This window comes from Ranitomeya imitator, chromosome 2 (genome assembly GCF_032444005.1).
Source record: "Ranitomeya imitator isolate aRanImi1 chromosome 2, aRanImi1.pri, whole genome shotgun sequence".
Classification (NCBI taxonomy): domain Eukaryota; kingdom Metazoa; phylum Chordata; class Amphibia; order Anura; family Dendrobatidae; genus Ranitomeya; species Ranitomeya imitator.
In genome coordinates, this window is record NC_091283.1 from 186,585,556 (window position 1) to 186,613,360 (window position 27,805).

A 27,805-nucleotide genomic window follows, 5' to 3' on the forward strand; every position below is an offset into this window, starting at 1 on the left:
GTGCTATGGTTTATTGTCCTTACTAAGTGGGCGTGGCTCACAGGTAAGTAAAGCCAATCAGCCTACAGACACACCCTAGAGGATCCGCTGAGCCCCGCCCCAGAGGATTCTGGGAACCATGCCAGCACTAAATGAAAAGTGAAATATCTTTGGAGCTGTGGGCGGATTTACAAAAAGGAAACAACAAAATACTCAGGGGATCCTTGGCAATAATATAAGAGCAAAAACTGGCCCCTTTTTATCTGATAACAGGTCTGACTTAAGCTTGAAAACGTGTCCTGGCCATCAGGAAATCTACACACGCACGTGTTACGGCCGTTACCTTCAGTGGGGGAAGTCTTCAGTCTCCTACATAGGCCATTGACATCACCGTAACTATCTTGTATTTTTTGAATGGCCTCAGCTCCTCGTAACTCCATGAGGGAGCGCAGCTCCTGCAAAGTGCAGCCAAAACCTCCGGCATGGTTCTGTTCTCTCCGCTGGTTCTTTGGGTAAAAATCCACTGAGCTGTTCAGATCTCCCATCTTGATTAACTGTTGTGGTTTCCTGCCCAAGGAGCGTAGGTATCGGCGTGAGTGTGTGTATTTTGTTTTCCAAAACGAGCCGCCACAGTCTGCAGGCTTGGTATCAGTGGGTGTGCCGGATCGGTGATGGGCCTGGCAAAACAAAGGAATGGTTAGACATAGAATCATTAAATCCTCACTCCCGTATACAGTGTTCAGTATACACAGTATAATGTATGGTCACTTGTGAGGTAGTGATGGGCATGAAGACAATCCCTGGCAATGGAGGAGATCTGTGACAGAAATATGCCAGAGGGACCAAAACTCTGTCTGGGACACTGTCCCAGTGGTCAGACCCTCACTGGGGTATAGATTAATAATCAAGTGATCCCTTTAATAAAATATAGGCCATTCATTATAGTGCATCACGATATAGAGACACCTAATAAAGTGACAAATCCATCAAAGCTAACTTGCTGATGACATCCAATTTACATTTTCAAAGTCCTGTATGCAGTATGTAAGTATATCTTGCATCCTACAAGTCTCTGATGAAAGACAAACTGCATATATTAATAATTAGATTGTGGACCTGATGAGGCAGGTGTAATTACTTTATATATCCATGTCAAAATGGCTCTATAATATATATATTTTTAATTTAATTTGAATCTCTGTCCACTGAAATTAAATTGGTTGATAGCTCCTCAGTGTCCCTCCTCCTTGCTGTTGGTAAGATCTCACACCAGTCAGTACAAGCTGCAGCTATCAGGCTAGTTGGGCAGAGACTGAATACATTGGACTCCTCAGTGTCCCTCCCTGCAGCTGAATCCATGCTCTCCAAGCCAGGTTGACAGTTCATCAGCTGCTGAATCTCCACCCAACTGTTCTGACTGACATTATGTGTCCCTCTTTCCTGCTTCTAAATTTCCTCCCATCTAAAATGGTTGTCAGCACCTCTATGTCCATACTTCTTGCTGCTACTGAATATCCCCCAACCCAGGTTGATTGACAGCTCCTCGGTCTTAGGGTCCCTCCTCCCTGCTACTGCTAATATCTCACATCACTCAGTATAAGTTGCTACTGTTAGTCAGGCTGAGTGGAGACTGAATAATTAGACTCTTCAGTATACTTTGTCCCTGCAGCTGCTGAATTCATGTCCACTTAGCCTGACTGGCAGCTTCTCAGGGTCCCTCCTCCCTGCTACTGCTAATATCTCACATCGCTCAGTATAAGTTGCTACTGTTAGTCAGGCTGAGTGGAGACTGAATAATTAGACTCTTCAGTATACTTTGTCCCTGCAGCTGCTGAATTCATGTCCACTTAGCCTGCCTGGCAGCTCCTCAGGGTCCCTCCTCCCTGCTACTGCTAATATCTCACACCGCTCAGTATAAGTTACTACTGTTAGTCAGGCTGAGTGGAGACTGAATAATTAGACTCTTCAGTATACTTTGTCCCTGCAGCTGCTGAATTCATGTCCACTTAGCCTGACTGGCAGCTCCTCAGGGTCCCTCCTTCTTGCTACTGCTAAGTTTCGGTTGTCAGTCAGGCTAGGTGGGTGGGTAGAGACTGAATATATTGGACTCTTTGGTGTCTCTATATAAGCATTAATAATAATAAGCTTTGTCCCTGCAGCTGGTGAATTCATGCCCAAATAACCTGACTGGCAGCTCCTCAGTGTCCCTCCTTCCTGCTACAGCTAATATCTCACACCGCTCAGTACAAGCTGCAACTGTTAGGCTGGGTGAGTAGAGACTGAATACATTGAAATCTTCAGTGTCCTCTGTCACTGAAGCTGCTGAATGTATGCCCACTTAGCCAGACTGGCATCTCCTCAGGGTCCCTCCTTCCTGCTACTGCTAAGTTGCGGTTGTCAGTCAGGCTAGATGGGAGGGTAGAGACTGAATATATTGGACTCTTCAGTGTCTCTATAAAAGCAATAATAATATCCCTTGCCTCTGCAGCAGGTTAGTTCATGCCCAAATAACCTGACTGGCAGCTCCTCAGTGTCCCTCCTCCCTGCTGCAGAGATCTCAGTACAAGCTGCAGCTGTCAATCAGGCTGGGAGGGTGGAGCCTGAATACATTGGACTCATGAGCTCCATCTCTCTATAGATGGACTCATAAAATTTTCATTTTAATATCATTTTGACATGGAGTTTCAAAGTAAGTACACCAGGTCTAAGAGATCTATTTATGAATGCATGCAGTTTGTATTGTGGAATCTAATGACGGATCCCCTTTAATAGCCAATAATATGTGAATGGGGATCTGCAAGCTGCCAAGATGTTTTATTTCTTGGGTAATTGTGAGCAGACCGTTGTATGTAGCAGAACTGATTGACATTGTCTGCACAGCGGCTCGGCACAGCTGATGGTTCTCCTCCACTAGGCCCCAGCAGCTCACGTATTGGCAGAGCGGCAGATGCATGGTGATTGGTGGCAGCCGAGTGCCGGTGAGGACCATAAATAGCAGGCACTTTACCAGGATTTCCTACAAGCACAGTTAATTGTGAATGATAATTTCCCCTTCACTTAATGACTGTCTGTCTATACTTAATTTCCCCAAAGATAAACAAATACACATCAGTCTTGCTGAACCGAGCACCCACGGTCTTATTCCAGCGGAGGAACGCGTCTCCTGCCTAAAAACAGACGTTACAATTAAACGCGGCTTATGCAGCATTAATGCAAAGCCCCTCCGAACATTTAAAGGGGAAAAATCCTATAGAACGCTCCTACCCCTTTGGCACTGCTCAGAGCTTTCTGTTATAGGAAGTCACACATTGATTCAATGTTGTGGAGAAATCTCTGCATCGTGCCGAAGGGCATAGTTCACACTCCAGCCCTTTCATGCAGGAAATGAACATTATTATGAGAATCTCTTAGCTTCCCCTTATATGACTGTTTTAATAAATTCTTATTTTCCCGCTAAAATTAAAAAATAAAAACAACTTGGGTCATTTCTTCATACAAATCGACATTTTAGCGCTACTTTGCTATTGGCTCCTGGAAATTTAGGAATAAATTGACAAATTGGTTTCCGTTATCAATATGTCTTCTGAATGTGACACTATTTAATCGGGGCTGACAATGTAGGTGTAGTTTCCCCCCAAAATATGGACTACATTAATGTTTTGAGCCTGATTTGTGCAGCTTTTTTGACTCTTCAGCTGTTGCACTCTTGCATGTTTGCTATACGTTGTATTAGTGTGTGTGTTGCTTTAAGAATTATGATTTAATTACTTATGCAGAAAGTTCTACAATGGTGGGAGGAGCCAGGATTGTCTAAAGTCCCTCCCACAGTTTGAGGTTTAGATCAGAGTACTTGGAAGCGGAGTTTGAAGCAGAGAAGAGATGACTGAGAGCCAGCAGTGAGATCTGACAAAGTATCCAAGAAGTATTGTTTCTCCTTGGGGAGATTGACATGATAAGCATGCCGAGATGAGGAGACTTAAAGCCACAATGCTCCATCCATGTCTCCGGTACATGTGGTGACAGTTTTCACACGTACCGGAGACATAGAGACATGTAGACCCATTCAAATGAATGGCTCTGTGCACATGTCAGTGTATTTCCACGGACCATGTGTCCGGGTGCCCCACACGTAGACATGTCCGTTTTTTACCGTCAGCATGGACAGCAAAACCTCCCGAACGTACACATGGAGAACACACATTGATGTAATCCATGTGACACGCATCAGCGCTGGAGAAGAAGTGCTACAGTAAGCGCTGTTCCCCGGAGGCAGGTGCTGAAGATGGCTCTCATCATTCTCCCCTGCTCTGCCAGCGATCGGCGCCAGCAGAGGAGAATGATGAGAGTTTATTAAAGTCTGAACGATGACAGCAGGTGGGGAGTTTGGGACTCTTACTCCCATCATCCTACACCTGCTGCCGCTAATAACAGTGACAGCAGGAGCAAATAATGGGGGTATTCCTCACCCGACGCCTGGGATATAACTAAATAAATGAATGAAAAATCCGGCGTGGGTTCCCCCCTATTTTCTTAAACTAACCAAGCAAAACTCCCAGCTGTCAGCTTCAGCAAGGTTGGTTATTAAGAATAGAGGGGTCCCCATCCTGTTTATTTAAATAAATAATTGAAGAAAACAGCGTGGGGTGCCCCCATTTTTGACAACCAGCCTTGCTAAAGCTCACAGCTGGGGGCTGGTATTCTGAGGCTGGATGTCACCTGACAATACAAAGGTGACATCAACTCCAGAAGTATGAACCTCACTTGCCACCACTACAGGGCAAGTGGGAAGAGCCGGGCAAAGTGCCAGAAAAGGTGCATCTAATAGATGCACCTTTTCTGGGCAGCTGCTGTTTTTAGGCTGGGAGGGGGGGTCTATATCAATGCCCCCAGCTGTGAGCTTTAGCCAGACTGGTTGTCAAAAATGGGAGGGACCCTACGCCGTTTTTTTAAATTATTTATTTACATAATTTAAAAAACAGCATGAGGACCCCTCTATTATTGATAACCAACCTTGCTGAAGCTGACAGCTGAGGGTTGGCAGCCCCCAGATGTGAGTTTTTCTTGGTTGGTTATAGAAAATAGGGGGGAACCCACACCGGGTTTTTCATTCATTTATTTAGCTACAGTATATCGCAGGCGGCAGGTGAGGAATACCCCGATCATCTGCTCCTGCTGTCACTGTTCTTAGCGGCAGCAGGTGTTGGATGATGGGAGTAATAGTCACAAAAAAACCCACCCGCTGTCATTGTTCTGACTTTAATATAACTCTCATCATTCTCCTCTGCTCGTGCCGATCGCTGGCAGAGTAGGGGAGAATGATGAGAGCATCTTCAGCACCTGCCGCCGGGGAACAGCGCTTACTGTAGCACTTCTTCCCCGGAGGCCGTCCGTGTGGTAGCAGCAATGTTCATGAAAAAACAGCCGCACTCCAGTAGTATGAAGATTTATACCAAAAGTATTATATCTTTATTTGTGCGTACAGACATCACCAGGTGCTTTATGACGTATACAGGTTGAGGACAATAAGGTTAACGTTTCGACCGGGGGCGGTCTTTGTCAAAACCTCACTTATGGTAGGGGTGCAGAGAGGAAAAAAGGAGTCAGTCCAATAAAGGCAGGTGCCTGTAGGAACGTGGGGAAGCTATGTCCGTACCATTGGTCCATTGGCATCACCAAATAAAGGTATAATACTTTTGGCATAAATCTTCATACTACTGGAGTGCGGCTGTTTTTCATGAACATTGGGACTTTTCGTTCAGCCTGCACCCGCCTACTTTTGTTTACAGAGTGCACATCATTTCCTTCGACTTGTGGTAGCTGCACACGGGCGGTACACGGTTGCCACACATGTGACGCACGTATTACACACACACGGATATCTCGGGTACCAGTTTTTCCGGTACCGGAAATATCAGGATGTGTGAAAGAGGCCTAAAAAAGGATTGCCAGGTAACTGGAGCAAAGACCCACTGGGGAGGAAATGCCCTGGAATATAGATGAAGCGTGTAGTTCAGAATCCCAGAAGAAATGACAGAGCTTAAAAAAGGGTTGTCCAGCTTTGGAAACATTTTTTTCTTACTTAAATACATGTATTTGGGACTAAAAAATAATTTTGCAATTAGGTTTCATTAAAAAGTTGACACCGTTTGACTTTTACAGGCACATCCAACATCAATGTGGTCTTCTACCACCTGAGAGGGCAGATAAGAGTCACAAACTCTCCCGCCACACCAAGAGAATGAGCTCACTGAGGGAACCTCAGTTAGCTCATTCTGCAGCCAGCACTAGATAGTGCAGGACAGAGGCTAGGGAAGGCAAAAAGCGCAACATTTTTAATGAAACCTGAATGCAAAGATAATTAATATCCCAAATACGTGCAATTAAGTAATAAAAAAGTCACAACCCCTGCACTCTTCCCATTAATCCAGAATGCCTGCTGCTGGTGCCATTGACGCTGGGCGTATGTGCCTCTGTATATCGTAGATGTGAAGTTGTTGGGTTTAAAAAAAAGTGAGTTCTGAGTGGGAAATAAATTGAGTTTTCTGTTATTATAAATCCTACTACTCTCATGATCTCCCCTTGATTTAATATCATAGGGTGCAGAACTTCAATATCCAGCCATGAGAGGGACAGTATTGTTGGTGTCATCCCTGCACTTAGATAATCTTGTGGACATCATTGCATCAGATAAGCACATCACCACCCGTGACCATAGGATCTGATCGCTGCCCGTATACTTGTCATTGAGCCCTGAATAAGGAGACATCCTACTGAATGGGGGATGGTTTTAGGCAGGCGTTGGTGCATGTGGCGCAGCACCGGGTTGTACAGAGCAAAAAATCCAATATCTTGGAAGCAGTTGACCACCTGCTGGGACCTACCGACATGGACATGCCCATTCCCTTTATTTTAAGGAGAGCTAGGTGTTCTCTCCTCTCCCCATTAGAAATGCGTAAATGTTTGGCCGAACTGAGTGCCCATGGGTTTGGGGTAGTTGGGAGGGCCGTCTACAGGCCGGGCGTGCAGTCAGCCCACCGCTATCCCCCAGTATGAGCAGCCATGGATGGGACACAACCTCTACCATGTACTGGGTGGCGGGGTAGCACATGCCATCTGGGGTCCTCAGAGGTCCAGATGCTCATCATCCATATTAGGAGGTACCAGCACCGCGTATATCGTGGTGGGGGGTCCGCAGGTGTCATTTATGCCTTTGATGGAGACCGTACCTGTTTAGGATCTTGCGGTAGACGGCATCACAACACAACGTTCACTGGGGATTTCATTCATGAATGCAGCCACATCTAACAGTCACAGGCACCACTGCGAGTTCGGGCTGAGTGAGGGGGCCAATCCATGGACGTCGTCGTTTCCAGTTTCAGTTGCAAACTGCTGTTGTGACCCAGTCAGGGGCAAGCACACCTTGTGTCTCCGCTGCACTGAGAAAACCTGCGAAAAGAAAGCAGAGGGGTCAGCATCGGACGAGGGCCGGCTGGTGGGGTCACTTGTCAAAGCATACTCCCTAACATCAGAAAACATAAACCAGGTACATCTGGTGCCCCCCATCTCTACCCCATTGCCTGTAAAGCTGCCCCCATTACGGTATTTTGGACCCAGATATCCCTTTGGTATTGGTACCACTGGCTGGCACTACCATAAAAGCTTCCCCCCTGACACTAGTGGGTACACATAGGGGTTGTGGTTGGCACTATTATATGGGGACTAATGCTGAGCACTAGTGTACAGGCCTGTGGGATGCACTATTATTTTTTTTTAGGACTGGGACTGGCACCATTAGGTTTTGCGAAAGTGCTGTAATAAAAAGGATTGTGTATTACCCAGCGTTATTAAAGGGAACCTGTCACCCCGTTTTTTGAGATTGAGCTATAAATACTGTTAAATAGGGCCTGCGCTGTGTGTTCCTATAGTGTATGTAGTGTACCCCGATTCCCCATGTATGCTGAGAAATAACTTACCAAAGTCGCCGTTTTCGCCTGTCAATCAGGCTGGTCAGGTCGGGAGGGCGTGGTGACATCGCTGGTTCTTCGTCAGCTTTACGTTGGTGGCGTAGTGGCGTAGTGGTGAACAAGCAGCGCGCGATCTGCGCTGTAATCCCTTGCATCGGTGGGGGCGGCCATCTTCCTGGGGCCGCGCGTGCGCAGATCGAGTGCTCTGCTGCACGGGGCTTCAGGAAAATGGCCGCGGGATGCCGCGCGTGCGCATTAGAGATCGCGGCGGCCATTTTCCCAAAGCCGAGATGCAAACTCGGCTTTGGGAAAATGGCCGCCGCGATCTCTAATGCGCACGCGCGGCATCCCGCGGCCATTTTCCTGAAGCCCCGTGCAGCAGAGCACTCGATCTGCGCACGCGCGGCCCCAGGAAGATGGCCGCCCCCACCGACGAAAGGGATGACAGCGCAGATCGCGCGCTGTGTCTTCACCACTACGCCACTACGCCACCAACGTAAAGCTGAGGAAGAACCAGCGATGTCACCACGCCCTCCCGACCTGACCAGCCTGATTGACAGGCGAAAACGGCGACTTTGGTAAGTTATTTCTCAGCATACATAGGGAATCGGGGTACACTACATACACTATAGTAACACACAGCGCAGGCCCTATTTAACAGTATTTATAGCTCAATCTCAAAAAACGGGGTGACAGGTTCCCTTTAATGTTGAGAGCCATGGTAGGTGTTGCGCGTCGGCATATCTGCCATAGAGGCAGGAGCCATCACTAGGGGAGCTCGCTGAATTCAGTTTTCTCCCGTGGTGGCTGCATGCAACTAAAATGGCACCATTTATCATTCTAGAAAGAAGGGCAGAGATTCATAATGCGGGTACAGTACTATGCAAAAGTTTTAGGCAGGGGTGTGAAAAATGCTGCACAGTAAGACGCTTTCACATATAGAAGTGTTAATAATTTATTATGAATTAACAACATGGAAAGTGAGTGAATAAAAGAAAAATCTAAATCCTATCGATATTCAGTGACTGCTCTTTGCCTTCATCACTTCTTCTAGATACTCTTGTCTCTTGTACCCAATTTCCATAGGATCTCCGCAGGAGGTTGTCCCAAACATCTTGGAGAACTGACCACAGATCTTCTTCTGTGTAAATCCTTCTGTCTCTTCATGTGATCCCAGACAGACTGGATGATGTGAGAGCAGGGATCTGTGGGGTCCGGATCATCACTTCTAGGACTCCATGTTCTTCTTTACGCTAAGGATATTTGGTAATGACGTTGGCTGGATGTTTGGGGTTGTTGTCCTGCTGCAGAAAAATTTGGTGCCAGACGCCTCCCTGATAGTATTACATGATGGATAAGTATCTGCCTGTATTTCTCAACAAGGAGGACATCATTAATCCTGACCAAATCCTCAACTCCATTTACAGAAATGCAACCCCAAACTTGCAGGACCCTCCACCTGCAAAGCTTCACTCATTACAGTGCCACTCTCCAGCCCTTCAGACTCTTGTTACAGCCAAATATTTCACATTGTGACTCAGTCCAGAGCACCTGCTACCATTTTTCTGCTCCCTAGTTCCTGTGTTTTTGCGTATAGTTGTGTAGTTTGGCCTTGTTTCCATGGAGAAGGTAAGGTTTTTGGCCTCAATTCTTCCATGAAGACCACTTATGACTAGACTTTTCCAAACAGTAGATGGGTGTTGCTGGGTTCCACTGGTTGGTGCAAGTTCTGAGTTGATGGCACTGCTGGACTTTTTCTAATTTTGAAGGGAACTAAGCATGATTTATCTTCATCTTCTGCACTAAGTCTTCTTAGTTGACCACTGATTCTACCATCCTCAATGTTTCCCATTTCAATGCTATAGGCAGATACTCATGCATCATGTGATGCCATCAGGGAGGCCTCTAAATTTATTCTGCAGCTGGACAGTGACCCCAAACATCCAGCCACTGTCATTAAAAACAGCTTAAAAAGAACAAGGAGTCCTGGAAGTGATGATTCGGCCCCCACAGATCCCTGATCTCACATTATCCAGTCTGTCTGGGATCACATGGAGAGACAGAAGGATTTACACAAGTGAGATTAACAGAAGATCTGTGGTCAGTTCTCCAAGATGTTTGGAACAACCTCCTGCTGAGATCCTTCAAAAACTGTGTACAAGTGACCAAGAAGAATTGAAGAAGGTAAAGGGTGGACACTAAATATTAATAGGATTGAGATATCTCTTTTCTTCATTCTCGTTGCATTTTGTTAATTGATTAAAAAAAATCACTATTAATACTTCTCTTTGTGAAAGCTTTGTACTCTGTTTTTTTCCCACCCCTGCCTAAAAGTTTTGCCCAGTACTGTATATTAAGAAATAAATCAGGCATGCGGTCAGTTAATAAGATGGATGCTAGCTATAATAAAGGCATAATACTTTTGGTTCAGCTTTCTTGAGTGAGTGGGGTCCATTCTTTTGCAATGTTGCCCTAAAGGAGCCCATATGTCCAATAACACGGAGAGACCTTTTGAGGTCGCACATACTCTTCATACTTATTAAACCATTCCGATATAAAGAAGTTGTATTAATAATGCATTTAGTAAAATAATAATGGAATACATAAAATAACCAAATACAATAAAAGTAAAATCAGTTTCAATCCATTTGCTGATTTACCAACAGTTAATGTATGCGCCGAGCTGAACTGGTAATTTTCATACACCAATTAAAATCAATTATTCAGCTTTATTGCTCTTCATTATTATTCAATCCTCCCACTTTTCTATAATCGAGTGTACATTAGGAATGCACTACACACAGAATCGTTACATTAAGCCGCCAATTCCCCCGCTACTCGCTATGCTGAGAAACCAGATGCATTTTTAATCACGCCTTTTCTTGTATATTTTATACTCTCTCAAAAGGGCAAAAGGGTCCTTCTTATTCCAGGTTCACGTCTTGATCTCAGATTAGATCCTCTCATATGTAAAAGGACTTTCTACTACATCTAGAAACAGGGTCCTGGGATCAGATGTGATATGAGCCCCCTTGGTGGCCCTCAATAGCTCAAAGCCAGGGTGGGTTGGTGTGACAAAATGTACATCTGCTCTGGGGTCTTCACTAGAGATGGGAGAATCGATTTGAAGGACTCCAGTCCAGTGGCCAGGTCAGTAATCTGTGACCACTGGACGGGAACCCCGCCAATCTCCGTTTAACAACAGCGCAGTACTGTTGGGCTGATATCAGATGGCAACAACAGCCATTCATCAATTAGCAAATAAGGCATCCTACAAGAGAACACCATGAACATCAGTAAAATATTAAGCTCAGCAAATTAAAATAAGGACTAGTGATGCCAGGCTGGTGATTACTGACCTTGCTGATGTACCTGAGTCTTGCGAATCGATTTCTCATCTCTAGTCTTCACCATCATGGAACCTTTACCACCTGAGTCTATCTACATTTTCTTCATCCCAAAAAACAATAGAGATCATAGAGGTATTTTCCTACAGGCAGCCACAGATTACGATCTCTCCATGGTCAGAACCCAACTATAATGTATGTTCTGTATGTCAGGGACTTCACTATATTGCTGATCTTGATCGATGGTCTACAAGACTACACAGCCATCCATTAGACCAGTGTGTCGGCACCCCTATGTTAATGTTATAGGATATCTGAATGATACCAAGTCTGATGGGCCATTTACTAGTAACCTATTCATATTGAGGTAATTTATTTTTGATTTTTGATCGTCTGATGGAGTGGTGTAAAGCCACCACCTCTGCACTCTGGAGGAAACGTGTTCTGATCACCCTTCTCTGTCTGGCATTTGATGGATGAGTCTGGGTTTGGCGAATGCCAGGAGAACGTTACAATATAGGATGACGAGTCATGAGAAACCCTGAGCTTACAAACTCCAAAAGTAAAGTTTGTGCGACTAGTAAATCCAGGATGCCAGTAGTGGAAGAAATAAGATGCAGAACTTCTGTGTGAGTAGAGAGACTCACTGATCAGGACTGTGGCACACCAGCTGGGTTGTGACGAAACACGGCAAAATAGTGTGCTTCATCGGTCCTGGAGAAGGATACTGTACAAGGATCATACTTATTTATAGTCTTACATAGGAAGGATACTGTATGTTTGAAAACACTTTGTACTGCAAAGAGAACATCTATAAGACTTTGTACCTGTTATCCCTTATACATAACCCTTACCAAGCTACCGTTGAACAGGAGTCTACTTTATTGAACTTCAGAATCCATGTTCCTGGCCGGCCAACACCAGATGAGTACAAACATCCAGCCATGACCTACACTTTCATGTAGTGCGTAAAAGGAGGAGACGAGTGCCTTGGCCACCATTACCTCCCTGCACTGTGCTACATTACCCACCTGACTGCATTGTGACCACTGTACAGTTTGGTGAATGAGGCATAATGCCATGTGATTGTTATCAGGGGTCGATCTCAACCACTTAGCTTCAGTGAAGGGAAATCTTAACACTTCAGCACAAGACATTGTGGATTATTGTAGTTTCCACCTTTGTGGGAACAGTTTGGGGTAGATCCTTCCCTGTTCCCTATGACTGTGCCCAGTTTACAAGCTCCACACAGACATGGTTGGGGGAGTTTGGTGGAAGAACATGACTGGACACAAAAAGCCCGGACCTTAGCCCCATCCAACACTTTTGGGATGAAATAGAACAGTGACTGTGATTGCGGCCTCTCCCCAACATCAGTGACTGAAATCACAAATGCTCTTTTGGATGATGGGGCAAAAATTCCCACAGTCGCCTCCAAAATCTTGTAGCAATCCTTCAGGAGTTATTTTATCTGTTTAAGGAAGTGGAGGTGTTGGCCATGTTCCCCCTTGAAGATATGTAAAAGGATGTAATGTATTATGGTGTCTGAAATGTTTAATGATTTATATCGATCTTGTGTTCCATTCAGCACTAGGCAGTTGAAAGGAATAGTTGGAGTTAATGGTTGGGACTAGCCCAGGGGGGAGGAGCAACGTGATTAAACAACAGATAGTTTCCGGGTGGAATGTGAGATAGGGACGAGCCTGCAGCAGTAGCAGACCTCAGGTCTGATCAGTTGGTAGAATTGCGTGTGGTGGGTGCGTTTTTGGCAAAAGGGAGACGATTGAGGCAGATAGTAAGTCCTACGAAGGAAGTGACAACAAGGAAGTGTTTAGTATTCGGAGTCGGAACAGAGTGAGAAGGAGCAAAATGAAGATGCATTGGGGCTTGGGGCAGGAAGCCTGGCTGGACAGTACGGAGTTAGCTGTCTGTCAGTCGGATAATGGAACGGAAGGATAAGTGAGACAAAGAGGAAATGTCCTGTGAGGTGGTCCAGAGGTTTCATTAAAGCAGAAAGCTATGTAAGTAGCAGCCATATATTGGCACAGAAAGCTCCCCTCATGGGAGAAAGCCACAGAACCATAGTCGAAAGTATAGTACTCGTGCTTGCTGGACTGTGGTGTAGTTTTTCAAAAGACGAGACTCCCTGAATAGAGTGTGCTGGGCTCTGTGGAGGCAGGAGAGTTAGACAAAATAAAGGGCGCGAGTGCGAGTGACTCCCGGTGAAAGATGAAGAAGCGTGTGATAATGTTCCACGTCATAAAAGAAACGTTCACCTACTACCTGCTGTGTTTATGGCCTCCCTTTTTAAACTCTGTCACACCTGGTCCTGTGCCAAAAACAACAGCACCATGAGGACTGCTAGGGCATAACACAACTATAGCGAAAGTCCACACACCCAGCAATCCCATAGAATGTAAGTCCGCAAGGACAGGGTCCTCTCCCCTCTGTACCAGTCTGTCACTGTAAACTTGTTTACTGTAAACGATATCTATAACTCTGTATGTAACCCCTTTCTCATGTACAGCACCATGGAATTAATGGTGCTATATAAATAAATAATAATAAATAATAATAATAACCTCACCCATGGCTACCACCCCTCGCAACGTTACATCTACAGAGAGGCCAATTTTATATTAATGTCTATGTTGGCAGGTGACTAAATGCAACAGCGGAGAGACCAGATGGAAACAACAATTCACTTATTGGATTAACAATATTAAATAGAAACAGAGATATTGAAAATGACAAATCACAAAAGACGATATTTACGGAGTCAGAGTATTTGACAAGCAATTATATAATAGAGGTATATGGATTAGTATACAATAAGAAACTCCGGAATCGGCTCCGAGCCTACTGGCCAACCTAGTTCTAATGGGGGAGGGGCAAGCCCATTATTTGGCGTGAACAGTCTCTAAAGGTTTCTGTGGATTTCTGGGCCTTAATGAGGGCCGCTGCTCTGTTTCACAAGCCGCACGTTTTTCTTACAAAGCCTATCAATGCTCTCTGGGCCACTCTAGTGTCAGTCGGACCCCGTCTGATCTGCAGCCTTTCCCCTACTGTAAATCCGTATTTGAAGTGACGGCCCATCTCACACGTTTCCTTTGATCACTGGCCCAGGCTGGAGTCTCTGGTATTCTCAGGGCCTCTTCGGTGCTTGGCCATCGACTAGCGTCTCCTCAGTCCATATCGGTGTGGGCTGGTCCTTTACTGTTGTCCGACATTGTCTAGGTCAGGAACCTTGATATAGTGTATTTTGGGTCTTCAGTACTTGACCGTCACCGAGTGCAGTCTGGACCTTGACCTGCATAGCTCTGGTCTTTGTTGTTTGACAATCGTCGTCTAGATCCGGGCCTAACTGATACCTGCGTCTTTGGCATACTATCTGGGCTGCTGGAGCTGCAGCATAAGTGTCTGCCTCCTCTCTTGGTGCCAAATCCAGTCGTGTTTTGGTGCGTTGACCTTTTATATCGAAGGCTGGTTCCGTCACTGTCCTGATCCAGGGCACTGTCTAATTCTGTCTCCTCTGCAATTTTTCTTCTTGGGAATAGCTCCCCAGGGTTTTGTTCAAGTCTGGAGGCCTCATGGTTTTGCAACACTATGTGTCCTATCCTATGATCCGTTCTCCTACATCTATAGATGTAAGATGGGAGGTCAGAAAAGCTCCTGTAGCTGTAATGTGGAGGTGGCACATACTTTTGTCCATTCAGTGTTTCTAGAATGATGTGGAACTCTTTGAAGGTTTTTTGGGAACCTAACAGCATATAGATAACATACAACCAGAAAAACTGTGATTTTAGATGAAAACACGATAGTCAGTGTGTCCTGCTATGAATTTGCACTGGGATGGTCTCCAGATTTACGGGCTCCAAACGTGATAACGTCACTACAGCTATCCTGTTTCCAGGGTCTTGTCCTTTCTGGAGCTCTGTAATAATTGCTGGTGTCAGACTAACCTCTGCTGCCAAACATGTGTCAGGGAATCCGTACCCTCCCAAAAGCCAACTACGCAGGAAACCAGTTCAATAGGAATCACATTTGTTGTAACGGATGTGTCTGAGAGATGGCTTCTTAGGGTCGTTAATACAAAACCAAGTTGGCAGAAGAGATGTAAACTGACATCTTCACCCTCCCGATTCCCATTCCAACCATCAATGAATAATAACTTCCTGCCATTAGTCCTAATAATGTTACTCTCATGTAATATGCCTCCTCACCCCGGCCTGTGTCCATCAGGAGTTTGCACAAGGACGTTTGATGCACACTGAGAAACGTCTACAGAGTGAGGCTTATTAATATTTTAGTGACAGCATCACTGCAGCTTCGGTGTTTTTGAGATCTGACTGTTTATGATGCCTCCACCAAACACTTGCCAACTCCCAGCTCAGCGTTCTCCAAAGAAATACGTTATCGGAGCCAGGGAAGCTCCAGCTGTCCGATAGCTACGTCGTCCAGAAGAGGGGAGCCGTACATCTGCAGCCTCCCTGAAAGGACGTTTCCTGTATGAGCCAGCTCTAATGGATCACATTATCCAATCAATTCCCTTTAGGATTCTCTTGTGGCAAAAAAAAAAGAAGAACCACACAAATTAGCATATATTATTAACACGTTCTTCTGAAGAAGCTATTAATCCCTATAGGACATTCAAGCAGTGTGTTGTTTCTATGCCACTCTGCGTATCTACAGAAATGACATATTTATTTGATCCGTCATCCATAATTCATGAGGCACTGACGTATTCTTCTGCTTGGATAGCAATCACTACAGACACTTGTTGCGTTGTTGGTACCAGGCAACACGTGCACCTAGTGTTTTGCTCAGTGCCCTAGATCTTCTACTTCGAGAGGCAGTACTCTCCTCAGAAATGAAATTACAAGACCAAGGAGGAATTTGTCATGAGATTATGGAAATCACAGTATAGATAGACATGATATGCAAATGATTAAAAAAAAGGAAGCAAAATTTTCAAGACATCTCAATTTATCCAGTATGGAGTATAAGTGTCAGTCACTAGTGTGTCACACCAACCTGGGAGATCTGGAGGGTAGAAGATCCCTGTGTATTGTGAATCGCAGATCTTCCATTTATCCTGTGTGTTTGTATCCCTTATTAAATTAATTTGGCTTCCTTTGGTGCTGAAGAGGTTAAAGACCCTTTCTATGCTGGTCAGAAGCATGCAGCTCAATTTCAGCTGCTTTGAAGCTGGTCACTTAGGCCCTTTCACACATCAGTTTTTTGCCATCAGTCACAATCCATTGGCTCGACAATCCATCGCAGATTGTAAAAAACCGATGCGACGGATTTGTTTTTTCAACGGATTCCACTAGCAGATCTGGCTAATTGGATAGGAGCATGATCAGTTAAAAAAACGGAATCCGTCGTCGGATTCCATCATTTGACAGATCCATCGTCCATAGGCTTCCATTTGAGCAAATGATGGAGGGCGACGGATCCATCGCTGTCAGATTTTTCGACGGACACAAAAAACGTTACTTTGTCCGTTGTCTCCGGCCGCGGGACAAATAATTTTCAACGGATCCGGTGAACGAAGAATGAAACGTGAGGCCATCCGTTGCAATCCGTCGCTAATACAAGTCTATGAGAAAAAAACGGATCTGGCGGCATCAGTCGCCGGATCCGTTTTTTTCAAAATTTAACGGATTGCGACTGATAGCAAAAAACTGATGTGTGAAAGGGGCCTTAGTCTTCTTAGCAAACCTGACTAGACCCTCTGTCTTGCAAGTGAAAGCTCTGCTTCCTTGCTTTAAGGAGGCGCAGTGCTAAAGAGGAATTTGTTGTTGCTATTGGAGATTCGTCTTCCTGTGCTGTGTGCTTAAGCTAAGTGTTTTGGAGAGAAGTTATTATAGAAGTGTTCTGTTGTACGTGTATGTTTATCTTCTGGCCCCTGTTCCCACTTAGTCTATTCCTCCCTGTCCCTATCCTCCTTTCTATAGTTGGTTGGTATTTTGTATGATAGAGGGTTTCTGTTATCCCTGTTTTGTCTTGTGTATCTTGTTCACATTACATTTCTGTCCCAGGCTCCATGGAGTGGGGGAGGGGACAGACCAGGGATTAACAGTAGCATAAAGAGGTCCTAGATTCGGGCCTCTCTACCATTAACAGTACCCCCGGGACAGGGATAGATAGGGTCCCAGTTCCAGGGAGAGTTTGAGGCCCCCTCCCCTACCTAAGACTGTCACAGCGAGACAGCATCACGATCAGAAATCTCTGCACTTACAGCTTTGAAATTATTAATGGCTGTCTGGGAGATGTTCTGCCACGCTAAATGCATTTGGGAAAATCATCAAGATCCGCTGCTGGCAGCTCCTTTTGCAATAGCCAACCAACGACATCTGAGATGTGCTCTATGGGACACAAGGACCGACACACTGCAGCCATAGTAGTATGAACAACACATGGAATGGTGTTTAAAAACAGAGCCTGGGACGGTTTCGAGAAATGCAACAGGAACAGAATAGCCGGTCTCAGGAGCACAGAAGGAGAACACAGACACCAGTTAGGGTAAAACCACAACACGTTTCAACGGCGCACGCTGTCTTCTTTAGGTTTAGAGAAATGGCCTCACCACTAATTCCACCACAAAATCAATGTAACGGTTGTTTTTTTCCCTGATTGAAACAGTTTAGAAAACAATGAGAAAGTACAAAAACTCTGCGGAAAAAAGCAGCAAACAGGTTTTGCTGAGTGTTTGGTGAATAAAACAAAGTTTATTTAACATGCACTGTAGACAAAACACAGGTATTCGATACCAAAAAAATAAAGGTAAAAACCTCAACAAAACCTGCATTTTGAACTCAGGACAGGAGACCAGGAACAGATAGCTGAGGTCCAAGATAATTAGAAACAGGTAGCAGTGGTCCTGGAAGTCACAGGTGGACAGGAGACCTTGAATAGGAATCAGAGTTCTGGAAGACTGGGAGTAGGTAGCAGGTGAAGCTGCAGGTGGACAGGAAACTGGGAACAAGAATAAGAGGTCTGGAAGACTCGGAACAGGGTCTGGAGGCTGCAGGACAACAGGACACAGGAACTCTAAAAGTCTTAAAACCAACACCCAGGTGTGTGCATTGGTAGGCCTTACATTGGCCCATACAGATGATCACATGGGATCACGCCAGACCATCTGTCAAACTTGAGGTGGAGCTCAACAGAGTTCAGTGGGCCCAGATGAGTGGAGCAAAGCCCAGATTCAAGACAGATGCGCAACAGTGGGTTTTCCAAAACTGGAAAACTCTACTAAGCTATTTATAATTACAATTAGTCTGTTTAGTTAGGACTAACTACAAGTTTTGTTATTGGGTCCAATGGTTATTTTCTTTTAGTAGGTGAAAGAGTGGTGTCGAATTTTCTGTTAGCAAATTGTACCCAGTGTTGCACCACCTGAAATTACCCTATGGTCAGTATTTTATGAAGTGAGTTTCTATTTATATGGATTGAAGGTAGGAAATGTGAAAGAACTACCGTATATCTCCATCTTGGCTAGTATGCCACTGTAAAGTGACCAAGACCAAGCCATGACCGAGCTGTTACTCCATTTTGAATAACACTTTACTGGAAAATCATGTCTCAATCCCAATGTGTTATAATGTGTGGGGTGGATCACACTCACTTGTAAGCCACAAACCTTCGTCTTCTCCAGGCCGCCATCTTCAGGAGTCTCCGCACATAGATCAAGGGACAACCGGTTTGTTTCAACAACCAATAGTTTACCGGGAAGTTCAAGTTCATCAGATTGCAACACGCAGTATTGGGCACCACACTTTTCATTCCTCAGCATTGCTATCTGTTCTTTTGGACTATTCCCATGTTCACTGGTTCTCTAAGCCCCAGGAATTTCCCATCCAGTGCCGCAGTCCACCCGGGCTTCTTTACCTTCCCTTCTCACGGTTCCACACCCATCGTCCCCTGTACGGCAGTGGATAAGGCACTCTCCATAGTACCCATACCAAGCCTTGAGCTCCAGACATTGCAGGAATGTCCGCAAGGGATCCCAGTAAGGCCTTCCACTGCCATGAACGATAGATACTTGCTGACACTAGCATTCCACTGCACTTGAACTTGACCTTGGTTACTGTACTTCCCCGATTGGAGTCATTACCAGGAAGAGGTCTCTTTTTATTCGGACTAGTCCCTCCCACTGTGGCCTTATGCCAACCTTTAATTATGTCTGTATCCTCTCCTTTAAATGATCATGCTATTTACCTGCCGGTGCAATAAAACAGTAACTTTAAATACAAGGTTCTGGATACTTGCAGAGCACCCTCTTATATCTTGTATATGTGTATTCTATGGACCTTCAAGTCCTCTTTCAACAGTTTGATGCATCAGTCCAATTGTACATAATGAAGTCGGGTACACCGATGACTTGGGACACGTAAGAGACTAGTCAAAGTCTGGAGATTCCAGTGATGAATCTGGATTCTTTCATAGGCTTTAAACTCATTTAAGGAGTCTTCTGGTCTACATAATGTAAGGAGGAACCAGCACTGCCTTTCTATGATTAAGTTTGAAGCCTATGTAAGGGACTATTATTCCGTTACATAAAATGTACATTGCTTAATTATCTTGTCTGCTAGTTTCTGGTGGAAGTAACCCTCTCAATCATGAATTCCCAGATGCTACATCTTTACACATCATGAGCTGAAGTGTTGTGTTGTGAATACATTCACTATATTGTGTTTCTAGCTGGAGATATCGCTCTACCAATTAATGTACGAGACTCCACATGTCTAGCACTATTATGTGCCCATTTGTTTTTGGACTGAAGTAGTCACTTTATTAAATGATTTCACTTTAATATCTCAGATGAAGGTTTTTGCCTTGAAAACATCTCCAGAGCTTGGAAAACAATCAAATTGCGGTTAGCATTCACATCTATATATGTTCATAGGATCTAAAAAAGTCTGGTGTTAATTAGTATATCCATACATTACAATGGACACGTAGTAATTCTTCATTTACTCTGTGGTGGTGTTGCAGGAAAATTGGACACTTATTTCTAGACTAGATGGTGGCCCGATTCTAATGCATCGGGTATTCTAGAATATGCATGTCCACGTAGTATATTGCACAGCCCACGTAGTATATTGCCCAGCCACAAAGTATATTGCCCAACCACGTAGTATACAGCACAGAGCCACGTAGTATATTGCCCTGTCACGTAGTATATTGCCCAACCACGTAGTATATTGCCCAGCCACGTAGTATATTGCCCAGCCACGTAGTATATTGCCCAGCCACGTAGTATACAGCACAGAGCCACATAGTATATTGCCCAGTCACGTAGTATATTGCCCAGCTACGTAGTATATTGCACAGCGACGTAGTATATTGCCCAGTCACGTAGTATACAGCACAGACACGTAGTATATTGCCCAGCCACGTAGTATACAGCACAGAGCCACGTAGTATATTGCCCAACCACGTAGTATATTGCCCAGTCACATAGTATATTGCCCAGCTACGTAGTATATTGCACAGCGACGTAGTATACAGCACAGAGCCACGTAGTATACAGCACAGACACATAGTATATTGCCCAGCCACGTAGTATATTGCCGTCACGTATATTGCTTAGCTACATAGTATATTGCACAGCGACGTAGTATATTGCTTAGCTACATAGCATATTGCACAGCGACGTAGTATATTGCCCCGCCACGTAGTATACAGCACAGACATGTAGTATATTGCCCAGCCACGTAGTATATTGCCCAGTCACGTAGTATATTCTCCAGTCACGTAGTATATTGCCCAGTCACATAGTATATTGCTCAGCGACGTAGTATACAGCACAGAGCCACAGAGTATACAGCACAGCCACGTAGTATACTGCCCAGTCATGTAGTATATTGGCCAGTCACGTAGTATATTGCCCAGCCACGTAGTATATTGCCCAGACGGTTCCCTGAAAAATGCACACAGGAAAATTGCACACAGGAAAATTACCCACAGGAAAAATGCCCACAGGAAAATTCCCCACACGGAAAATTCCCCACACGGAAAATTCCCCACACGGAAAATTCCCCACATGGAAACTTCCCCACACGGAAAATTACCCACATGGAAAATTCCCCACACAGAAAATTGCCAATTAAAGCATCACAAAAGTTTCAGATCTATGATATTTCAGGTGCAAGGTGAGGATGTTCACATAATATGTGATCAACTTGTGATTTACAGTTGACCTAGTGCAAAACTGCAAAAATGATGATCTGTAGTTTGCAGCAGTCTGTCATTATCAGCAATAGATAGATCTAGTCATTATTATTATTATTATTAGTCTGCTCTCATCTCTCACTGATTCTGCCTTACTCCTCCCACCAGCCCAAAACAGCAGCACATGCAGAACCAGCAGCAGTGTGATCCAGAGGAGCCATCACTGCTATCAGTGCTCGCAAAAGTATCACTGCTGCTGGCAGAGATAGTTGGTCCTGGAAGCCCAGAAGGCACAGCAGAAGGGTGAGATTCTGTCACTTGTACCACTTTGTGTTCTTGCTGAGAATGTATGATATGCTTTTGCAGTGGAGTCCGATGGGCCCCAGTGTGAAATTTGGCCCTTCCCCCCCCACACACACACGTTGGTCAGATGTATTGCCCCCTGTAGTGTTCTAAATTCTATAAAGACGTATGAATTGCCCCCCTCCCCCTTCATTATGTAGTAATGTCCCCCATACTGGTATATATGCCCATCATCCTGGTGAATATGTCTGCATCCTGGTATATATGTCCTAATGTTGGTATATATGGTTCCCATCCTAGTATGTATGGTCCACATGATCTCCATCCTGGTATTTATGCCCCCTTTCTGGTATATATGTCCCTATCCTGGTTTACATGGTCCCCAATCCTAGTGTATGTGTCCCCGTTCTGACCCTAATGCATAATTAAAAACAATAACATTCTACTCACCTTTCCTCTGCTCCCACGTCGCCCAGTGTCTTTTGTAGCCACCGCACAGCCCAGCAGCTGACATCGGAGTGTGCGCCATATCATGCACCGCTCCCTGTGGCTGCACCTCTGATGTCAGCTCACAGCCAACGCGCTCCTGCCCTGCAGAGCATCTCACCTATAATTCTATATTATTCTCCTGCCCTGCAGAGCATCTCACCTATAATTCTATATTGTTCTCCTGATCTGCAGAGCATCTCACCTATAATTCTATATTATTCTCCTGCCCTAAAGAGAATCTCACCTATAATTCTATATTATTATCCTGCCCTGCAGAGCATCTCACCTATAATTCTATATTATTATCCTGCCCTGCAGAGCATCTCACCTATAATTCTATATTATTCTCCTGATCTGCAAAGCATCTCACCTATAATTCTATATTGTTCTCCTGCCCTGCAGAGAATCTCACCTATAATTCTATATTATTATCCTGCCCTGCAGAGCATTTCACCTATAATTCTATATTATTCTCCTGATCTGCAGAGCATCTCACCTATAATTCTATATTGTTCTCCCGCCCTGCAGAGAATCTCACCTATAATTCTATATTATTCTCCTGATCTGCAGAGCATCTCACCTATAATTCTATATTGTTCTCCTGCCCTGCAGAGCATCTCACATATACCTGAATACTATCCCCCTGTCCTGCAGAGCATTTAGCCTATAGCTCTATGCTATTCTCTGTTCTGTAGAGCATCTCACCTATAACTCTCTACTGTTTTCCTGTGAGTATTCATGTCTGTGGGCACTTTTCACATATCATGTGAACCTTGCACCTGAAATATCATAGATCTGAAACTTTGTGATGATGCAATTGGCAATTTTCCGTGTGGGGAATTTTCCATGTGGGGAATTTTCAGTGTGCGGAATTTTCCATGTGGGGAATTTTCCGTGTGGGGAATTTTCCATGTGGAGAATTTTCCATGTGGGGAATTTTCCTGTGGGCATTTTTCCTGTGGGCATTTTTCCTGTGGGCAATTTTCCTGTGTGCATTTTTCTGGTCACCTGCCCAGACACGTATGTAACAGGTTAAAAAAGAGTTAAAATAAAAAATAAACATATACTCACCTTCCGAGGGAGCCCTTGTAGTCCTGTCGCCTGTGTGCGGTGCACGCGGCAACTTCCAGTCCCAGGGTTGGATGAGCGCAGGACCTGTGATGATGTCGCAGTCACATGACCGTGACGTCATGGCAGGTCCTTCTCGCATACCATCCTTGGCCCCGAAACCTGCCGCTTGCACTGCCGAGGAGAGGACATGACGGTGGAGGGTGAGAATAACCTTTTTTTTATTATTATTATTTGTAACATTAGATCTTTTTACTATTGATGCTGCATACACATCATCAATAGTAAAACGTTGGTCACACAGGGTTAATAGCTGCGTTAATTGAGTGCGTTACACCGTGATCCATTAGTGCTGGCATTAACCCTGTGTGAGGGCTGACTAGAGGGGAGTATGGAGCTGGCACTGACTGCGGGGAGGCAGGAGCGGCCATTTTTCCCGGACTGTGCCGGTCGCTGATTGGTCGTGGCTGTTTTGCCGCGACCAATCAGCGACTTGGATTTCCATGACAGACAGAGGCCGCCACCAATGAATATCCGTGACAGAAAGACAGACAGACAGAAAGACAGATGGAAGTGACTCTTAGACAATTATATAGTAGATTCTCCAAAAGTTTTAAGCTAATCACTTAGGGCCACACCAACAGGGTACCAGGGCTTATCCAAAAGTGAAGAACCTTTCTTAAAAGTCTGGAAGTATTCAATTTTCGTCAACCCCCCCAACTTGACTCAAAGGGCAGAGAAGCCTGACATACAATCACATCTTATTCTCAAAAGACATCTTGAACAAATTAGTTATTCAGTTTTATGACATACTCTTTTTTAGGTATGGAAGAGATGGGGTGAATTGATTTGCATGTCCCAGTTCATCAGCCGTTAGAAGGTTTGGTTGCCGCCAGATGGGAGTGGTGGAAAACCGTTTTCCTGATGGTATCCGCGTCTCTTCTTTTTCTCCTCTTAGTGGTGTGACCCACATATGTTGTTCTGCCAGGCTGGCTATTCAAAAGAAGTGGCGGGAGGTTCTGTTACTCCAGTCCATCGGAAAAAAATTACTGTTGTGGCCGACGGACTGGGACATGCGAATAAATTCGCATCAACTGTAATTGGAAGTCAACTTTCTGCCTTGACTCTCTAGACAGTTATCCATCTTCTCATTGCTGTCTGCCATTATTTTTATTAGATAGAATATACAATACTGGAAACACTGTGGCAGGTTTCAAAAACTTAAGTCCAATAGTAAACTCTTTGTGGTGACATATGACCTACACGCAACATGGAACATAATCCACATCCCCAATTTAAGGTTGTCTAAGAGTATGCCACCACTGAGAGGCAAAGGTAAATTGAACTTTCTCCAGTTGAAGACATGATTGACTTTAGCTTTTTAGAAAAATTCCCACCAAGTCCCACAGGTCACAACAAAATCTCTCGTTAAGCTTGTTGGCTTCTTGGTATAAATACCTAATGGCCAATCTGCTTTTTAACAGAGTGCTCGGATATGTCAGCAACCGAGAGTCAAACATATCCTATTTCCATCGACAGAACCGTGTAGGGAATTTCAAATTGTAGCCTTGGTCACTGACCAAGAAATGATTCTGTGCTTATTTAATTATAGATTTATTCTTAATGCTCCAATCAGCCAATCAGCGGCCGTGGCTTCTCTCTTATCTCCCGCTGCATTCTCATAAGTGTTCTTTTGGAACAATGATTTCTGCTGATGCTTTTCCAGGTTAAAAATAAATCATTTATTGGCCATCTTGAGATGAGCGCACTGTGACAGGACATTTCACTTATCAGTCCCTATCAGGATGGAAACGTCTGTCAAACATGGCTGTGGGGAGACATAGCTGTAGGTCACATCACGATAGAAATACATTCTGATAAGGGGAAATAGTAGACATACCAAAAGTTTAAGCTTAGCAGAAACTATATATTCCTTTGGGCTTATGTGGTCCCATGTCTCAATGGTTTATGTCCCATGAAATGAGCAATAAACATGCACGCTGTGGCTTACGGGAAGGAAATATTCCTCCCGCCGGCAGTGTGATGAAATTAAAGATGGTCATGGAAGGACAATGTACCTTTTTATGGAGATCTGTTCTCCACTGACAAGGAAAGACTAGCTCCTGCCACCAAAGGCAACGTAGTAATGAAAACTCTGGACTTTCTGGAACTCTAGATATGGATGAGGATATATCAATTACAGGTTATTCACCACCATTAATTAAGCAGAAAAGCTACCTAAGCAATTTGCAACTCATTTCAGCAAAAAAATGCCCACCGTCATTTAACACCAAGCAGAAGATTGCATCAGCAGGATTAGGTTCACATGACCTTAGTGGTGGCTGCGCAGCCATCACCATAATAACTTGCAGCTATTACAGCACATGGTATAGCACAGCCATTCTGGAGATTCTATGATAGTCTGTATAAAAGCCCAGGCAAGGAATGCAGACTCTATTTTAGGCCGGTTTCACACGTCCAGATAATTCCAGTACCGTACAAAAACGGTACTGGAGTTATCCGTGTCCGTGTGTCTGTGCGCACACGTGGCACATCAGTGTGGCACACGTGTGCCGCCCGTGTGCCCACTGGGTACCACACGCACCGTGCAGGAGACAGCGCTAAAGTTTAGCGCTGTCCCCTGCATCGTGCTGAATCGGCGATTCATATCTTCCCTACAGCAGCGTTTGCTGCAGGGAAGATATGAATAATAGTGTTTAAAATAAAGATGTATGCCCCCCACCCCCTGTGCCTCCCCCCCCCCCCGCTGTGCTGAAAATACTCACCCGCCTCGTTCCCTCGCCGCCGCTGCTTCTTCTCCTGGCTGCGGCTTCTCCTGTATGTGGTCACGTGGGGCCGCCGATTACAGTAATGAATATGCGGCTCCACCCCTATGGGAGGTGGAGCCGCATATTCATTACTGTAAATGAGCGGCCCCACGTGACCGCATACAGGAGAAGCCACGGCCAGGAGAAGAAGCAGCGGCGGCGAGGGAACGAGCCGGGTGAGTATTTTCAGCACAGCGGGGGGCAAGGGGGGCGCACAGAGGGTGGTGGGGGGCGCACAGAGGGTGGGAGGGCGGGGGGCAGATACATCTTTATTTTAAACACTATTATTCATATCCTCCTGCTGCAGGGAAGATATGAATCGCCGATTCAGCACCAGTGGGGGGGACAGCGCTTAACCCCTTCATGACCAGGGGATTTTTCGTTTTTCCGTGTTCGTTTTTCGCTCCCCTCCTTCCCAGAGCCATAACTTTTTTATTTTTCCGTCAATTTGGCCATGTGAGGGCTTATTTTTTGCGGGACGAGTTGTACTTTTGAACGACATCATTGGTTTTAGCATGTCGTGTACTAGAAAACGGGAAAAAAATTCCAAGTGCGGTGAAATTGCAAAAAAAGTGCAATCCCACATTGGTTTTTTGTTTGGCTTTTTTGCTAGGTTCACTAAATGCTAAAAATGACCTGCCATTATGATTCTCCAGGTCATTACGAGTTCATAGACACCAAACATGACTAGGTTATTTTTTATCTAAGTGGTGAAAAAAAATTCCAAACTTTGCTAAAAAAAAAAAAAAAAAATTGCGCCATTTTCCGATACTCGTAGCGTCTCCATTTTTCGTGATCTGGGGTCGGTTGAGGGCTTATTTTTTGCGTGCCGAGATGACGTTTTTAATGATAGCATTTCGGTGCAGATACGTTCTTTTGATCGCCCGTTATTGCATTTTAATGCAATGTCGCGGCGACCAAAAAAACGTAATTCTGGCGTTTCGAGTTTTTTTCCCGCTACGCTGTTTAGCGATCAGGTTAATACTTTTTTTTATTTGATAGATCGGGCAATTCTGAGCGCGGCGATACCAAATATGCGTAGATTTGATATTTTTTTATTGATTTATTTTGATTGGGGCGAAAGGGGGGTGATTTAAACTTTTATGTTTTTTTTATTTTTTTCACATTTTTTTAAACTTTTTTTTTTAACTTTTGCCATGCTTCAATAGCCTCCATGAGAGGCTAGAAGCAGGCACAAGCCGATCGGCTCTGCTACATAGCAGCGATCTGCTGATCGCTGCTATGTAGCAGAATTGCACGTGTGCTGTGAGCGCCGACCACAGGGTGGCGCTCACAGCGACGGGCAATCAGTAACCTTAGAGGTCTCAAGGACCTCTATGGCTACAATGGAGACGCATCGCCGACCCCCGGACATGTGACGGGGGTCGGCGATGACGTCATTTCCGGCCGCCCGGCCGGAAGCGGTAGTTAAATGCCGCTGTCTGCGTTTGACAGCGGCATTTAACTAGTTAATAGGTGCGGGCAGATCGCGATTCTGCCCGCGCCTATTACGGGCACATGTCAGCTGTTCAAAACAGCTGACATGTCCCGGCTTTGGTGCGGGCTCACCGCGGAGCCCTGCATCAAAGCAGGGGAGCCGGCATCGGACGGTATAGTACGTCCGATGCCGGTAAGGGGTTAATGT

The 27,805-nt window shown here is 44.9% G+C and overlaps 1 protein-coding gene across 7 annotated transcripts in view; it reads right to left on the bottom strand.

The window, feature by feature from the left end:
- ATP2B3 (ATPase plasma membrane Ca2+ transporting 3) overlaps positions 1-27,805 on the bottom strand; it is a 315,248-nt gene that overhangs the window by 156,933 nt on the left and 130,510 nt on the right. For all 7 annotated transcript variants that reach the window (XM_069748301.1, XM_069748304.1, XM_069748300.1 and 4 more), the window contains 2 exons: positions 7,206-7,425; positions 323-656 (listed from right to left, as the gene is read on the bottom strand). In XM_069748301.1, coding sequence (XP_069604402.1) covers positions 323-524 — 202 coding nt within the window. In that variant the 5' untranslated portion in view covers positions 525-656; positions 7,206-7,425. The remainder of the gene's footprint in view (positions 1-322; positions 657-7,205; positions 7,426-27,805) is intronic.